At 33.9% G+C, this 19,064-nt stretch overlaps 1 protein-coding gene and 1 long non-coding RNA gene across 3 annotated transcripts in view; one reads left to right on the plus strand and one right to left on the minus strand.

The window, feature by feature from the left end:
• The window catches only part of PRKCA (protein kinase C alpha), a 488,760-nt gene that overhangs the window by 38,235 nt on the left and 431,461 nt on the right, over window positions 1-19,064 (minus strand). The window contains exons 9-12 of the mRNA XM_074260570.1: window positions 13,111-13,254; window positions 9,657-9,830; window positions 3,248-3,339; window positions 970-1,032 (exon numbers count right to left, since the gene is read on the minus strand). Coding sequence (XP_074116671.1) covers window positions 970-1,032; window positions 3,248-3,339; window positions 9,657-9,830; window positions 13,111-13,254 — 473 coding nt within the window. The remainder of the gene's footprint in view (window positions 1-969; window positions 1,033-3,247; window positions 3,340-9,656; window positions 9,831-13,110; window positions 13,255-19,064) is intronic.
• Window positions 1-19,064, plus strand: part of LOC141538773 (uncharacterized) — a 180,433-nt gene that overhangs the window by 6,921 nt on the left and 154,448 nt on the right. For both annotated transcript variants that reach the window (XR_012481124.1, XR_012481123.1), the window contains exon 2: window positions 8,846-8,962. This is a non-coding gene — a long non-coding RNA (uncharacterized LOC141538773). The remainder of the gene's footprint in view (window positions 1-8,845; window positions 8,963-19,064) is intronic.

Consider the following 19,064-nt stretch of genomic DNA (forward strand, 5'->3'; position numbering starts at 1 on the left):
AACACTCCCAAGTGTGGCTTAAACCAGATTAACATATAATTGGGAAATTTTTTGTTGTTGAGTCATTTCAGTCACTCCAGTTGTGTTTGAGCCTTTATAAGCCCATTTGGGGTTTTCTTGGCAAAGATACTGGAATGGTTCACCTTTCTTTCTTCAGCTTATTTTACAGAAGAGGAAACTGAGGCATATAGTATTAAGTGACTTGCCCAGGGTCACATAATTAGGAAATATCTGAAGCCAGATTGACTCTCATTCCAGGTAACATACCATCTGCTTGTGTCATCTAACTGTCCCAATTGGGAAATATTTGACAATAAATAAAAATTCATTAAAATAGAAATAATGTTACACTTTAAAAATAAGTCCAAAGATAGCTTTGATGAATCCTTATGAACAGATTAATGGCCCCATTTTCTAATTGAGTTTGATACTATTACTCTCTATCATGCTGCCCCTCTACAGAAAACCATACAATTGAAAACAATATTTTTGATTTTCAGAGTTTATTGTGACCTCATTTCAAAGAAAAAAGAGAAAGGCATTGTTGGTGGGCATAAACATGTTTTCTTATAAATGTAAAAATAAAATAGGAAATCTCCAAAACTGAGAAATTCAACCAAAGATGGTTCTTTCTTCACTCAGGTCAAAATGAAAGGGAGCTCAGAGGGGATTCATGTTAATAATAGCTACATTTAAATAGCAGGTTGCCATTTACAAAATGCACATGGGAGAGTGCAGCTATTGTGTCCATTTTACAGATAAAGAAGCTGAGAATCTGAGCAGTGCAATGTTTACCCTGAGACCACAAGACTTGTTTTCAGGGCAAGAACTAAAACTCTGCCTCCTATGCCCTACTATCTGATTTTTATCTGTTTTGTATTTCAGTATATAAATTACAAAATAATCTATCTTCTAACATGTAGTGTAAGTACTAAATGAATAGCTGAGAAAAAGAGCTCCAGGTCTCACCTATAAATGATCCCTTGTTTATGAAGGAAAAATAATCCGATTGAAATCTCTGCTGCATAGAACCTGGAAAAGAAATATTACTTGAGATCCATGACATTCTACTTGCTCCTTCTTTATCCTTCCTTTCTTCTCATTTCAGATATTCCAAACTCAAAACAGCAAAGAACATAAAAGTAATTCTGACACCTGGTATTGACTAGAACAAGCCATGGACAATCTGTTATTTATTGAACAAATTAAACCTTCCCCTCAATTTCATACCCCATAGGAAATTAATGGACAATCAGGATATCCCCATTTTGATTTCCTTTTAAAGTTTACAAAGTGCTTTTCTCATAATGGGAGGTAGGGAATGCAGGTATAATTTTACAGATGAGGAAACTGAGATTCAAAGAGGTGATTCTACTTCCCAAGGATCCCACTAGTGTTGAAGTCAGGATTCAAACCTGAGTATTCTAACCTTTGTCTTATGGTACCTCTCTTTCAGAAAGTCTGTTATGTGCCCATAGAAAAAGGAGAATGTTAGTGCTGAAAGGGAATTTGAGATCATATTGTCCACACTCTTCATTTGCAGATAAGCAAACACACTCAGAAAAGTTAAGTAACTTGGCCAAAGTTTTAAAAAAAACTCAGAGAAAAACCCTACTACATAAGAGAGGCATTATTTGAATTCATATCATCTGACTCCAATATTTAAGAAAAATTTGCAATTTGTTACCTATTCAGTATCAATGGATACTTTCTTATTTCAGTAAAAAAAATGTTAACTTTTTTATAAAGCACCTCCACATAGATTCTTTAAAAGCCTACATACACACATATACATATACACACATAAGTAAAGAGGTGAAGCAATTGAAGTTGAATGACTTGCCAGCGTCACACAGCTAGGAAGTGTTAAGTGTCTGAGGTTGGATTTGAACTCAGGTCCTTTTGACTCCAGGTCTAGTGCTCCATCCATTGGACCACCTAACTGCCCCCTCCATGTGATATTAAGGGAAGAAAATTACCACTTTACATTCAGTGTCATTTTAGGGAAAATATAGTGGTGAATTGGATTACAACTAATTCCTTTCCCCAACATAGAATATAGTGTGCAATGAAACAAATGATTGTCATTCTTCCTGGAAATGGAACTAAGATGGCCCATGTATGAATTCTCACTGAACCATCATCCCATTTAGAATCATGTGATAGCTCTAAAATGTTACTTCCAAATTAGCAAATTTTGTGAAGCCTAGGTGAAATGCTGAAAGATGGGTTAAAATCTCCAAGGTACTCAGGAATCTTTGTAGACAGAAGCTAAATCAGCTTTCAAAAGTTGTGAACAGTCAAAATAGGGCAAAAAGGGGAGGAAAAAGGATCACTAAAATAAATGCTTTTCATTAGTTTGAATTTAATAAAAGGAAAAGATCCCAGAAGCTTTTAAGTATTATTTCAGAACTGTCCTCCGCAATTCTGAAATGTTCCCTCTGGTGGATCAAGTTGCCATGGCAGTAAACTTTTCATCTTTGTATGTATTAAAGTTTTATGTCACACACATATACAGGTAGAATGAGAACAGATATGTCTTTCCTTTTAAGGATAAAAATCAAAAGTGAGAAATTTTTCGTAACATGTATCTGAAATGCATTGCCTGAACAATCTTATATTGTGCCTTCCATTAGTCATTTGGTTCTGTATTTTCAAAGTATTATAGGATTGTAGATTTAAAGCCAGAAAGATCATAAGATCATGCATTTATAGCTCAAAGGGACCTTTTAGGACATCTATCTAACTCCTTTTTCAGATGAGGAAACTAAGAGATTCCTCAAGGTTATGGGAGTTAATCTAGGTCACACAGGTGGTATGATCAATGTGGGCATCCCCTGTACCAATACAAGATCATAACATAATACATACTAGGATTTATTTGAGTGTTGGTTAGAATTTCTCTTGCTTGAAAAAACTCCCAATAATTATTTTTTAATGTAGTATATACTTTTTGGTAATGGCAATTTGCCCTTAATGTTTTTTTTTTTTGTTTTTTTTTAAACAATGAACTGAATGGATCTTACATATTGTTCTTAAATTGCACAGAATCCACATTCTCAGTTTACTATTTTGGCTTATTAAATATAAATATAAAGTACCTAAGTGTTGATTATTTTTCTTCCAGTGATTTACAAGAGGAAAACAAAGGATATTAATAGCTAAAAAAGCAATTAAGAGAACATCAATAAGAGGTTTCTCCTTTTGTATATTTAAACTAAAATGGCACAAATAAAATAATACTCACACTGCTTGTGGCTCCTTAAATTTTCCTACTTGCTGAATGTGGTACATGAGATCTCCACCATTGACATATTCCATGACAAAATAAAGACGATCCTAGGAACCAAGCCAAAAGAAAAGCAGAGAAAAAAGATTGTATATGAAACTATATCTATTACAGTTTTAAAGTGTCTATTAAATTTAGTAAAATTGCCCTACTTGCCCTTTTTCTACCTTCTTCTGCTCTCTTTGGTATATTTTTAGAAATGTTTCATTAATATTTTTTCCTTTTTCTTTTTTTTTTTTTTTGTTCTACTATTACTAGATACCAAACTCTCTTCCATGTCATAACTCCCCCCCACCAATAGAAAATATAATTTGGCAAACAAACTAACACATAGACTGTTTCTGAAAATGCATATCATATTTTATATTCTATTCCATCATCTTTTTTGCCATGAAGTTGCATGTTTCATCATAAGCCTACAAGAGTCATAATTGGAAATTATACTAATATTTATAAAAATTCTCTTACATTTTTACATCATTTTACTTAATGTATTAATAGTTCCACTGGTTCTGTTTCCTTCACTATACAATTTAAATAAATCTTCAGATTTCTCTCAATCCATTCATTTCATCATTTCTATGATTTAATAATAACCTTTTAAATTCACATTTCATCATTTGTTTATAAATTCCCAATTGATAGGAAACCACTTTATTTCCAATTATTTGCTACAACAAAAAGGCTTTGACCTCATTGACACATATGTTTACTACCAGTATTACTGGATCAAAGAGTTTGCATAATTTAGTCACCTTTGAAGTATAATTCCAAATTGTTTTCCAGAGTAAATGAAATCACATAGGTTCTATTTTACACTGCCATTCCAATACTTAACATTTTTGTTTTGGTCATATGTGCCAATGTGACCAATTTACCAACAAATATTTAAGTGCTTAGTATGTCAAACACTGAAGGCTGTGAAGAACAACAGCAGTTATTTTCCATTTAAATTTTTTTTTACTATTAGTGATTAGGAGCATATTTCCATATTGTTTTTTATATTAAAACCTGCCTGTTCATAGCCTTGGACAATTATGATCATATTCTTACAAATTTATATCCATTCCCTATATGTTAGGATATCAAATGTTTAACAGATATGGAAGCGGCAAAAGATTTTTCCCACACTAATGCATTGTTGGTAGAGTTGTGAAATAATCCAATCATTCTAGAGAACAATTTGGAACTATGCCCAAAGGGCTACAAAACTGTGTAGCCCTTTGATCTAGCAGTGTCAGTACTGGGATATTTTCTGAATCCCAAAGAGATCATAAATGAGGGGAAAGGACTCACATGTGCAAAAACATTTATAGCAACACTTTTTATAGTGTCAAAGGACTAAAAATTGAGTGGATGCCCATCAAGTGAAGAATGGCTAAATAAGTTATAGTATATGAATATAATGGAATATTATTGTTCTCTAAGAAATGATGAGCAGGCTGATTTTGGAAAAGCCTGAAAAGATTTACATGAACTCATGCTGAGGTAAGTGAGTAGAAACAGGAGAACATTGTACATAGTAACAGCAAGAACGGATGATGATCAACTATGATGGACTTGGCTCTTCTCAGCAATACAGTGATTCAAGACAATTCCAATAGACTTAGGATGGAAAATGTGATTCATATCCAAAGAAAGAACTTTGGAGACTGAATGTGAAATGAAACACAGTATTTTCACCCCTTTTTGTTTGTTTGCTTTTCTTTCTCATGTTTTTCCCCCTTTTGTTTGATTTTTCTTGCACAATATGAGAAATATGGAAATATGTTCAAAAGGATTGCATACATTTATCAGATTGCTTGCTTTCTTGGGGATGGGGGAGGGAGAAAATTTTGAAACACTAATGAATGTTAAAAACTATCTCTACATATATTTGGAAAAATAAATACTATTGAGGGGGAAAAAAAGGAAAATTAAAAAAAAAAGAAAAAATTTTCCCAGTTAACATGTATTTATTTCTCTTTTAATTCTAACTGCATTGGTTTTTTTCTTTTTCTTAATTTATAAAGAAAAGAAGGGGAAATAAAAGGAATGGGGTCAACATTAAAATTTATAACTTAAGTGATCTCATTCCATTTTTCCCAGAGCATGATCTAGTTCTTACCTTCTTCCAGTTTTCTTAGATTTGCACTTTGATCTGTCAGTCAAGTCACTTTGTTAAGCACTTTTCATGGATCCTTTACTATGAATGATTTCAGTCATTCAGATATTTAATAGACACTTTTTTGTGTCAGGCACTGTCATAAGCACTGAATAATAACAGCTAGCATTTGGATAGTTCTTTAAGGTTTGCAAAGTGCTTTCTACATATCTTTTTATTAGACCTCCCAGAAGAACTCTGTGAGGTAGGCACTACCATTGTCAACCCGATTTTATAGATATAAATGAAATTGAGGCTTAGGGAGTCTTAAGAAACTTTTCCAGCTATACACAGCTGTCTCAGGATTTCTTTTAGGTATCTTCCAATGGATTCTTTTTATTTTTGATTTTGCCCTCTGGCTCTAAAACACCTGGTTAGGTTTCTTTTGTGAATCCTTCAAATATAATATCCAAACAAGTTTGTTGATCATGGTTTTCAAGGAGTTCAGTGTTTTTCAAATTATTTCTCACTGACCTATTTTTTTCATCAATTTTCAAAAAAAATATTTGTTTTAATACACATTGCTTTATGAATCATATTGGGGGACAAAAATCAGACCAAAAAGGAAAAACCATGGGAGAGATTAAAAAAAAAAAAAAAACAGAAAAAAAGCATATGTTGATTTATATTCAGTCTCCATAGTTCTTTTTCTGGATGCAAATGGCATTTTCTATCCAAAGTTTATTGGGACTACTTTGGATCACTGAACCACTAAGAAGAACCAGGTCTTTTATAGATGATCATCATACATTCTTGTTGTTAATATTCATTATCTTCACATACCACAACTTCTTCAGCCATTCCCCAATTGATGGGCATCTACTCATTTTCCAATTCTTTATTATCACAAAGAGTTGCTACAAACATTTTTGAACATATGGGTCCTTTTCCCTACTTTATGATTTCCTTGAGGTACAGACCCAGTAATGGCACTTTTGGGTTAAAGGGCATGCACAGTTTTATAGCCCTTTGGGCATAGTTCTCCAAAATTGTTGGATTATTTCACAACTCCACCAATAATGCATTAGTGTTCCAATTTCCCCACATCCCCTCCAACATTTATCGTTATGTTTTCCTATCATTTTAGCCAATCTGAAAGGTGTGAGATGGTACTCCAGAGTTGTTTTAATTAGAATTTCTCTAGTCAATAGTGATTTAAAGCATTTTTCATGTGCTTATAGATGGCTTTAATTGCATCATCTGAAAATTCTTATTGCTTGCAGTTTTGTTGTTTTTGAATGTAGGTATCTCAAATGGTCTCCTAAATTTTCTACTATTTTGGCTTTGAACAATGAGTTTAAATTTTTTTTTAATTTTTTTCATGGAGACCACTAATCAAATTATTCTTTCCACCTTTTATCATAAAACATTTATTTCCTTCCCAATTTTTTTACCTCACAAAATCTAATTCTATTTATTTTTAATGAGTTTGTTCCTTTTACTTTGAAAGTGTAGCTAAGTCATGGTGTGGTGGATAGAGTGCTAGACAAGAGTCATCGAGATCTGAGTTCAAATTTTATCTCAAATACTTATTGGTTATGTGACACCAGGCAAGTCACTTTATTTCTGTATTCTTCATTTTTTCTCTTTGGAAAATGGTCATAGAATTAGAATCTTCTACAACTGTTTAAGTGATCCAATGAAATAAGAAATGTAAAGCACTTTGCAAACTTAATAATTATATAAATGTTAGCTGCTATTTTCCTACTCCCTGACACTGTACTTATTGTGGAATTACCATCTTATAAATTTTATCTTTTTGGGCTTTTTTTTTAGCTATTATATTTCTTCATCAGATACATAATTTTCTTCTGTTTACTCATATTTCTAGAAATGGTTCCTTACTGAGTCCTTCAAGAAGGTTCTTCTTGAATTCTTGAATGTAGTGGACAGGTCCCGCTTGGTTTTGACTATCATGCAGTCTAGTTACTGCTATTGTAGTTCTGTAGTTTGTGTATGTTTTTGATGAGATAGTTAGCTCCTGATCATCCTCCCCACCTTTTTTTTTTCTGTAGTCTTAGCCTTGGACAGAGAAGTGAGTTCTATCTAGGAAAAAATTCAACTCTCTGCCACAATCCATGCTTCTGTTTTTGACTTCTAGTGGCTTTCTACAGCTGCTGACTGTGGCCATATCTCCATGTCCTTGTTTCCTGCTAAGGCTAGAGTGACTTATTATTGGAGATTATACTGGGTTTTTTGGTCTCTTCCATAACTCTGGGCTACCTCTGCCTCATCCCTATTACCTGGATCTCTTGATGCATCCATTAAATATGGGGATCCTACCAGTTATAAGATTCCTGAACCTTCCCTACCCTGATTATTGTGCCTATCTCTTTCCTGTGAGTAGATGCCTAAAAAGAGAGCTTGCTTCAATTCTTATTCTGGTTCTAACAAGATATTAAAGATATTGATGGCTTCAGGCCAATTTTAGGGCCCTAGGTACTCATCTCATTCTCCTGCATAGTAACCTGATAGAATCAATCTTTATCCCTTGCTTCAGTTTCCACAGGCTGGGGCCAAGACTGTTGGTAACAAACCCCTTTGGCATCCCTCCCTCTCCCACCAGAACACATATAGATTTATGGCCATATTTATATACTGTATTTTACCTGATGCCCTCTTAAATCTTTGCTAGAGGTTTCATAGGGGATTTGGGTTCAGTTTTACTAGAGGCCTCCTGCATTTTTCAGATGAGGCAACTGAGGCAGAGAGGAACTATGAAACATGGATCCCATAATACAGTGGATGTTTTACTTTATTCTTTTATCACCTATAAAAACATCAATTCTTAGCCTCAAAGAGCTGATGATTCTATTTCTTTGTTGACCTATAATATTAGACATTAATTTACTTTGACTAACACTCCATGAGGGCATGAGGCTTTATAGAAAAGTTTGCATTGCCTGAGAGGTATCGAGTCACTGGTGCATTAAATTATATTCTTTCTTTTATGCCACCAATATTTATAAAAGGCTTCACAGAACCAGTCATGAATAATTATCACTGTACAGAATTGTGGGAGAAGTTAGTGGTGGGCAAGGCAAATTAGGTGGTTTTAAAGTAGAATAGCTAAAATTAAATCCTACAACACCATCATTTCACTGATGTTCTTCATCATTAAAGTGATGCACAGTGTGTGCAGAGCTGGGATGAAGACAAAGATGATGTCATCAATGTTTATTGCCAGGAAATGGCCTTCAGTGCATCATATTCAATTTGTTTTTATATGCTTTAATTTCATGTTTCTTTCTGTGCTTTATATAGCTCCTTAGCTTAATGAGTGTAACAAGATTTATGTGATTTCTTCAGGGATGTAGAGATGAAGCACACAGGGGTCTTTTTTTCAAACATAGTTAGGTTCCATTCCCTGCTGATCCCACCTAACACAAATTGTGCAAATACTTCCCTTACAGAAATGAAATTAGCAATGATGCATCCACCATTGCAACACCAAGAACTATACTGAAACAACGATGAGAGAAACATGGCTTACAACCAAGATAAGACTGACACACAGTGGCTGGAGAATGGTGAATATTATCTTTCATTTCAACCTCAGGCTTTATTACAATCTGGTTATGACTCTCTCTCTTAAGATTTTGAAATTAAAAGCAAAGGACTATTAGTAAAACTTGCTAGGCTCGTGAACACATATTTCCTCACTCCTAAGTTTGAACTAGTAAGCTATAGCTTGACATATCTCAAATAGAGTTACAGACTGCCAAGAGAATGGATGGCTTGTTTGGGGACTCTTATAGGACACATAAACTATTAATATTTCTAGGAAATGAATTAGAGACTGGTACAATGGGGAAGTTCTGAATCTTATTTCCTGTTACTGGTTACTGCTATGAAGAATAGTAATGCCCTTATTTGGTTACATATAATATAATAATGTGTATAATAAGGATGTGCACAGCGTCCTACATTCTCCCAGTCCTCTGATATCCAAGAAAGTTTTCCACAATACATAATATCCATTGATGATATTAAAGCCCAGTAGTGAGGATTTGTGCCAGACAATGTATTTTTGCCACTGTGGAGAAAATCTCAAGAAATACTATTATCTGAAGGTACTCATTTAGTTCCCAGTTTTATTTTTGTTTTTGCAACTAGGTACAAAGAGTCCAGAGGACTCAGATGTTGAATTAAATAACTATTGTCTTACTGTAGCAAAGCAGAAATATTTGAAAAAGCATACAAAGTTAAGTAAGAAAGACTTACAACTGTCTGGAAGCAGGAGTGCAGTTGTGTTAAGAAAGGAGGCTTGTCGAGGAGTGCTAATACTCTCTTCTCTACCATTGTACATTCAACATCATCATCTTGTATCACCACATCTTTTTTCAAAATTTTGATGGCATATAGTTCTTCTGTTCCCTTCCGGTCAGCCAACATCACCTAAACATGACAAATTGATAACTTGAACATTCTTATGAAAAAGAACTGTAACTTTTAAGAGCTTCAAATTGCAACAGAGCAGTGGATTAGATTTAAAATGTTTGCAGTTGGTTTAAAGTTAAGAACAAGTTTTTACTTCTATCACTATATAAATGATAGAATTCTAAAGTATCCGGTCTTTTGAGTCATTATCTGTGTTACTGAGGTAGGAAAAGTTAAATGGAAATTTGGAACTCAAAATCTTACAAAATCATTGTTGAAAGTTATCTTTACATGCAATTGTAAAATAAACTACTACTGAGGGAAAAAAATAGAAAATTAGCTGGCTCTGGGGACTAAAGTTCTTGCAAAAAGGTACTAAGACTTGAGGTCAGCAGCATAATTAACACTGAGAAGCTATACTTAGCTAAGTCAACTGTATTTGACTAAAAATTTACTGAAGTTCTGAAAGTTCTACTGAAAACACTATAATCTAGCTTTGATCCTTAATTTCTACTCTCTGTCATCCCTACATCCAACCTGTGGCTGAATCCTGTCATTTCTATCTTCATAGCACTTCTTAATTCTGTTTATAATGTTCCTCCAATGTGCTTGCTCCCTTGGGTCCTCTGATGCTTTCTGTATCCTGGTACAGCCTCTTTTGTACTTTATACCTAAACTATTGAAATAGTCTACAGACTGATCTTCCTGTCTCAAATCTCTTCCCATTCTCATTCACTTTTTACCCAGCTGTCAAAGTGATTTTCTTAAAGTAGGTATTCTTAAACTTTTTTCCATTCACTATTCCCTTTCATCTGTGAAATTTTTACTTGATCCCTGGTATGTAAAACATGTATACAAATCATACATTTACTATTAAAAAAACATAATTTTGTAATCCCCATATTTAGTTATAAGATCTTTTATGGAGTTGGGATTCACAGTTTATGAAGCTGGGTCCTGATGCATAGGCTTGACCATGTCACTTCCCCTATTCAATAAACTTCCCTGCTTCAGGATCAAATATAAAATCCTCTGTTTGGCTTTAAAAGGCTGTTATGTTATTATGTCACAGTCCTTCTAGATAACTGCAGCCTTCTTACATTTTCCTCCCCCTTAAATATTCTACAATCAATGATACCAAGTCTCTTTGCTATTGCTTGTGCAAAGCACTACATTTTCTGACTTCTTGCATTTTCCCAGATTGTCCATTATGTGTAAAAAGCTTCTCTTTATCTCTGCCTCTAATCAGGTTGGCTTTGAATCTTAACTAAAATCCTATTTTCTGTAGTAAATCTTCTCCTTAATGTTAGTGCATTCTCTCTGAAATTAACTTCAATTTATCCAGTATATATCTTGTTTGTACATAGTAATTTGAAAAAAAAAAAAACCTAAGGAGTGTTGTCTCCCTAGTTAAATTTTTGCTTTTCTTTGTATCCATAGTACCTGGTACCTAGTAGTAAGAATCTTATAAATTTGTTGATTAGACAAAAAATTAAATGATAAAGTCTTATTTTTAGGGACAGCTAGATGGTGCAATGGACACAGTGATGGAACTGGAGTCAGGAAGAACTGTGTCCAATCAAACTTCAAATGCTAAATAGCTATGCAACTCTGGGAGAGGTTGCTTTAGTTTGCTTATCTGAACAATTAAGATAATAATAGCACCTATTTCCCAGAGTTGTTAAGATGATCAAATGAGATATTTGAAATGTACTTTTCAAACCTTAAAAGGTAATATAAGCAAAAATTCTTATTATTATCATAATTATATAATTATAATAATTACATAATATATAACTATGTTATATATTAGAATATATGTAATAATTATATAATAATAGTTGTTGTGATGATGATTACTTGTCAGTTACATGTTCTACTTACTGCTGGCCCTGATGAAACAAGATAAAGGTTTCCCAACCTTTAGTTTTTAGTCAGCACTTCAGTGCTGGGTTTGAGGTACATAAAAATGAGCATTTCATTGCTCTATTTTGATATTTTAAAAGAATTTTTATTACTCCAAGGAAATGTTTATCTATTAATCCTACAAAGTAGTAGAACACATATAAAATGGTAGCTAGAGATATTGTAGCAGTTGTTATCCTTGAAATCCATAATCAAGTGGTTCTGTCACATAAAAAGCAAAGTAAGTTCAAAAGCTAAAAATAATGTTGAGGTAAAAACTACTACTAATTAATACTCAAAATAAGCCAATATTTTTAAATCTGGAAATTGAGGAGGTAGTTATTGATTCTTATACAGTGTTGTTTAGGCATCTTAAAGTTGAAAGAACCACTGTAAAAAGACTAGTAAAAAAAATCCTATTAACCATTGCTATTGAGAAGTAATTTGTCATGGATTGGAGGGGAAAAATGTAACTTTTACTCATGTAACTCACTTTTTCATTCAAGAATATACCAAAACAGTTTTTCGAAGTCTAAGTGAGCATGTAAGATCTGAATAAATCATCAGAGTATAAAACATCCACTCAAAAATAACCATCTTGAACATTTTTGACTTTCTAAATATCTTATTTCCATTAAAGGAATGATGATCTCTGATAAATAAATTGATAAAGAAGCAGAATTTTCCTAGAATTATAGAGACTTCTAAATGGAGATGGGACAGTGATAATTGGATCATAGCTATAAACTTGGGACAGTGGAAAGACAGCCATCTGACCCAACCCCCTCTTTTTATAGATGAGGATGCTTTGTTTGGGTAATCCCTATCATTTTCAAGAACAAAAATAAAATCCTATTTGTCTTTTAAAGTTCTCATTTGACACTTGCATATCTTTCCAATGTTCTTGCGCCTTACTTCCTTGCATGTTGTCTACAATTCAATGACACCTTTCTACTTGGAGTTCCTCATGTATAATATTACATCTCCCAACACCATGCTTTTGCATGCTTAGAATGCTTTCCTTGTCTCTGCTTTCTGAGTTCTCAGGCTTCCTTCAAGTCTTAGCTAAAATCTCACTTTCTATAAGTTGTTGTTTCTATAAGTTTGTTTTGTTGTTAAATTTGTTTAAAAGTGATGAACAAAACTGAATTATATAGGGTTATTTGGAAATGCTCTTATGTAATAAAATTAGGTAAGGGTCTAGGAAGTATTTGAGATACCAGGAAAAATGGAGTGGTTGTAGCCTTTTCTATTCTTTTCTGTGCTATAACTTTATATATCCTTTTCTATCTTGAAAGTATACATATCTGAGGAGAATGGAAGAAAAGCTGTTTATTCCTTCCACTTCCTGTTGTCATGTATATGCAGTATTAGAAGCATACAGTCTACTTACCTTTCCAAAACTACCCTTCCCCAGGACCATGAGAAAATTAAAGTCTGTAAGTTTCACTCTGTCAAGGTTGTTGGATGGTATATTGGATTTTCTGTCATCTGATGGACTGATCACCTTGTTACCAGCAGGGCCAAGCTTGGCTTTCTAAATAAAAATCAAATGCAAAAAAATTAATCCTCTTCTAATAAAAAGACATTCTCACTAAGGCTGATTGATTTGAGAAGAGAAAATAGGATTACAGAGAGAGAGGAATTGATATCAAGTCAGATGCCATTGGCTACATTGCTGACAAAGACATTCTTCTAAAAAGCTATATAAATAGTTGTACTTTCCAATCAGACAATTATGCAAATATTTCTCTTCTTAAGCATTCAAACAATAAAAACAACCTATCACACAATTATCCCCTCAAATATAGGCTACTCTTGTTTTGTTTCTTCTTAGGGGAAAAAAAAACAAAACATGCTCTTTCCCTCTTCTCAAAATAAAAGAAGAAAATAAAGGTCCTGAATTTATGATTTCATTGGTATAAAAATCTCTTGAGTGTGAAAGCTCCCTCAATCACTGCAGATCAGAATTTTCTGGAGTGTTGGCTCAAACACTGGGAAGTTAAGTGATTTGCCCAGAGTCATTCAGTCATTTTATGTCAGACAGAGGAGAAGGAGAGACTTTAATCCAGGTTTTCTTGATTTCCAGTCTGGCTCTCTAATCATAGGTCCATGTTCCTTTTCATAATTAAGGAAATAGAAAAGTACACTACAATTTTTCTTATTGACATATTTTTATATTTGAAGTTCAATCTGCATAAGGAACACTCTGACAGTTGGTGCCATTTGAAGAGGGGAGAACTTATCACTTGGAAAAGCACTGCTTAAAGTCAGACTACGTGGATGATTTATGGCCATTGTCCAATTTCAACCACTGTGTGTTAACAGTGATAAGAGGAATAGTGATACACACACACAAATATGTATATGTATGTATGTATATATATATATATATATATATATATATAAAATTTTTTTTTTCCCTTCAGTGATAACTGAAGTGACTTGCCCAGGGTTACACAACTAGTAAGTACCAAGTATCAGGTCCTCCAGATTCCAGGGCAGGTAGGCTATCCACTGCACCATCTAGCTGCCCCCTATAATAGTTTAGTTTTAAGAAAGCAAGAACAAGGTAGATTCTAGAGAAACCAATTTCTTGATTCTTTTGCTTGCTAAACCACAATTAAATTAGCATCATTATATCAGTTCTGCTCCATTCCAAAGACAAAGGCAAAATGTAATGGGGTTTCACTGTGGGAGGCAAGAAAAATCTGACATGAACTAAGATTAAGATCTCCTAATCACTAGGGAAGCTGGATATAGGGGGATGAATTCTCCACAAAGAGGCATTGAAGCACTAGGGAGTCAGAGTAATTGAATCATCATAGACCCAATTAAAGAGATAGGAACATACTCATGTAAAGAAGCAGACTGTAAGTGCAAATAGCTGCCAGATTCATGAACCTAGAAAAATTATTCATGAATTGATCACAAAGAAGCGTTAAAAAAAAAAAAAAAAAAAAAAAAAAACCTCCTGCAGGACCTTCCAAATGAGCAGTGTGTTCAGTCATGTCTGACTCTTCATGACCCCATTTGATGTTTTCTTGGCAAAAATTCTATAGTGGTTTGCTATTGGCTTCTTCAGTTCACTTTACAGATGAAGAATTGAGGTAAACAGGATTAAGTGATTGGCCCAGAGTTGCACAGCTAACAAGTGTCTGAAGACAGATTTGAATTCAGGATGACAAATTTTCCTGATCCAGGCCCAGTGCTCTCTCCACTGTTCCTTGGGATTTTTATAAAGTTGTCAGTGTTTTCAAGATCATAATTCTAATCTGCTCTTATCAAGACTTAACACAATGTCAGTGGACAGAATTTCTTCTTTTAGATTTTATTTAACATTTAAGCTGTTAATTCTTTTTGTAATCAAATAGTTATTTGTCCTTAGCTCTTTGAAGAGAGTATTGCCAAATATCAAAGACCAGTAATTTCACAGGTTTAAAAATTTTCTTCACCAATGCAGATGGCAATCCATCTGCAGCTTATTTACTTATCTGAGGACTGGAAGATTTATGTGACACCAACAGCCACAAAGCTGGTGTCAGAGGTGATATTTGAACCCATGTCTTTGCATCTCTAACTCTAGCATTTCTTTCTCTGTGCTAAGTTGTGAACCAGGGTATGAAATGTAGACACCACTCCTCCAACTCCTAGTAATGGCATTATATTGAACTATCCAAATTCTGTTGCTTGATAAACCCACAGAGAAAGGGGGGGGAGAGAAGGGAAGGGAGAGGGATGGAAGGAGGGATGGAGGGAAGGAAGGAAGGAGGGAGAGACACATAGAAAAACAGACAGAGAGAATAGATGAAAGGTAACTGGAGTATGAGACAGCTGAGAAAATCTCTTAGAGGAGATAGTGCTAGAACTTAATCTTAAAATAAACCAGAAAAATTAGGAGAAAGAGCAAGATGAAAAGCTAATTCAAAGGCATAATTCTTGGAAATGGAGTGTTATAAGTAAGGAACAGTATGTAAGATAGTATAGCCGGATCAGAGTACATAGGGAGGAACAAAGTATAAGAAAATTTTAAATTTGGAGGTAGGTGAGAACCTTAAGTGATAAATAAATAACTTTATATTTGATTCTGGAGATAATAAAAAGACTGGAATGTATTGAATAGTGGGAGTAACATGGTTACTCCTATACTTTAGGAAAATCACTTTGATAGCTGAGTTGAGGAAGAATCAAAAATGGGGAGAGACCTAAAACTCTTAGGGAGTCCTTTATTTATAATTTTTAAAGAAACAGGTATCAAAATTTCCCTTTGGGATGGCCAAGAAAAACAGAACACTTGTCATCTTTCCTAAATGGTTAGACCTTATTCACCATTACTGAAGAGAACAAATCTTCTTAAGAACTGGTCATGTCATCAATACCAGCAACAAGCCAGTTGCCATTAATAAGTAAGTAAGATGAAGAGACTTTGATCAGAAGCATTCTCCAGGACATGATTTTGGGCTTGACCCAAGCAGTCATAGTCCACCAAAGCTTCATTTGTGGAGATCTGACCTAATAATTTTCTCTGTAAAAGTTGCAGGCCCCATTCCTCCATGAGTTTGTTGGCTCCTGGAAAACAATGTTCATCTTTTTTTTTTTTTTTTTTTTTGTATTTGTATCCATAATACTTGGTACAGTGCTTGGCAAATAGCAGGTACTTAACAAATGTTTATTGAGTAACTGTTTGACCTGTTCAACAACTGAAAACCTAGGAAAGAAAGTTTTTGCTGTCAAAGTCCATGACACTGATCAATCAATAGTTAAATATCCGCTATGGCAAGAAGATAAAAGGTAACTGACAGATGACGAATCCTAAGAAGGGCTTGATGGAAATAACATGAAAGAGCATGCAATTACCATGTGCTTTGGAAATGCATGTTAAGGATTTGGGACTTTCCATCTGAGTTATAGCTGAAATCTCTTACAAGTGATGTCTTCTCTTATTAGAATGTGAGCTACTTAAAAGCAGAAAGCAGAGTTTTTATATCATATGCCCAGAGTTCAGTTACTTTGCACATAGTAAGCACTTAATAAATGCAGTTTCATTTGTTCATTCAATGTGAGAATCAGGTTTTAAAATCTATTGTCTCTCCTCTGTTATGTTCAGTTATATAACTAACTAAAGTTTAGAAGATTGATGTCATAATGTAAATTAACTTTATGAGTATTTATTAAGTGGCACCTAAGTAATACAGTGAATAGAGTTCTGCACCTAGAGTCAGGAAGACTTGCATTCAAATGTGATCTCATACTTACTTACTTGTTGTTGACCCTGAACAACTCACATCTTCTGCTTGCATCAGACAGATTGATAATTTGTCTGATAATTATAATGATAACACCACCAACAACACATACCTACTAGATTTGTTGTGAGGATCAAATGGAATAATATTTTTAAAGCACTTAGCACCATAGACATATATATGTGTATGTGCGTGTGTGTGTATGTATATATACACACACACACATACATACACTACACACACACAACACACACACATACATATACACTACACACACACAACACACACACACACACACACACACACACACACACAGTCCCATACCCTCCTACCTTTCTTCTTTTCTATTATGTGTAAGACACTGTAGATAGTGTATAAGATAAAAATGAAACAAATCCCTTCTCTGAAATAAATTTATGTTGTATGATAAAGTAAATACAAAGTAAATAGTAGTTTTGGAGGGGGGTCCTAAAAATTCAGTTCTGATACTTTTCTGAGAAAAAGTAATCTCAGGTTATAAAGGACCCACAATCCTTGGATCATTTATAAATCTGGAACTAGAATGTGGGTACCACACAAATTGGGAGACTAGAGAATTCCCTGTGAAACATAATTATGTCTACTGAAGGGGAAAAAAAGTCCATTGGGATAACTGCAGTTTTTGAGCATCTTATGTCTTAAAAATAATGTGGCATCATTTCCTGAAGATCAGATAGCAAGAAAAAGATGACTTAAGCTAGGATCTTGTAATTCCTTCCTACAGGAACAACTAATGAGTTTCTTAGGAAACACTGGGAATTCTGTGAGCCAGTACTCAAACATTAAACATGCTACTCATTTTTTTGCCCACCAAAAGCCAAGGGAGGAAATGATTCAAAAAAACTTTGACATGGATTATAATTTTATTTTCCTATAACCTGCGGAAGATCAACAGGAAAGATGCAAATGGTGTAATTCAGGGTTCCCAGGTCCCAAGAACAGATGGATGAACTTCTCACCAGCATTAATTCATTATCAATGGTAGCTAGAAGTATGTATAGGAGTGATGAGCCATCACTAAATCATGTTGTTCATTGAATAGTCATTTAATTCTCTTGCTCCTTCATTGCTATGTCCTTCAGAGCAAAAAGTGTGAGTTGGCACAACATCTTTGTGTCAAGTCAAGAAGATTTATAAAATTCTGCCTTTAACATTTGCTAGCTATGTGAGCATAGAGAAATCATTGAATCTCTCCAAATTTCAGGTTTTTTAAGCTATAAAATGGGGACTCTAATGCCTGTCAATTTTTATGGCTGTTGTACAATTTAAATGAAATAATATAAGTAAAAATGCTTTCAAACATTTAAGCATTGTGTTACATCAGTTATATTATTACAAGAAACTGTAAATATCTCTGAATATCTATATACCAGGTCTAACCAAAAGAATAATATATTTCCTCCCAGATAGAAGATATCTTCTATCTGATAACTTTTATTTACAGTGTAATATATTTTATATGTTCCCCTCTTTGCTATATATAGAATAGGAGGAAATTACCAGCTACAGGAGTTGTTACAGTAGTAAATGGAGTATTGGACTTAGAGTAAAAAAGGCCGATGATATCAGCCACATAAGCATGGGAAGATCTGTTAGCTTTTCTGAGGCTTAATTTTAGCATCTGTAAAATGAGAACATTAAAGTGTACAGTACCTGTTAACTCAAATGACATAAGATATATAACAGTCATTTACAAATATTAAAGCTCTGGGGAAATTTTAGCTGTTATCCCTTATTATTTTGAATTCCAATATGTAAACATGACTTTTTAGGTGTGTTACTAAGTGAAAGGAATGGGATGGGGTGGGGGGGTAGAAGAGACCTTTGCTAAATATATTGGAAATGCATTTATCAAGTAAAAAAATTTCCGTTTCTATTATTGCTGTAGAAAGGTTTCTGGTGAAGACAGAGATTGTATATTATTCCTTGAAGGATTGTGTTAATTCTTTGAATTATCTGTTTACTTTATGTTTTCTTTGCAACTTAGTGAGAAAAACAACTGTTTGTGGTGGCTAGTGTTGTGGAAGGTTGGGAATGAGAAGTATCAGTATGGGATAATATG

Source organism: Sminthopsis crassicaudata, chromosome 4 (genome assembly GCF_048593235.1).
Source record: "Sminthopsis crassicaudata isolate SCR6 chromosome 4, ASM4859323v1, whole genome shotgun sequence".
Taxonomy (NCBI): domain Eukaryota; kingdom Metazoa; phylum Chordata; class Mammalia; order Dasyuromorphia; family Dasyuridae; genus Sminthopsis; species Sminthopsis crassicaudata.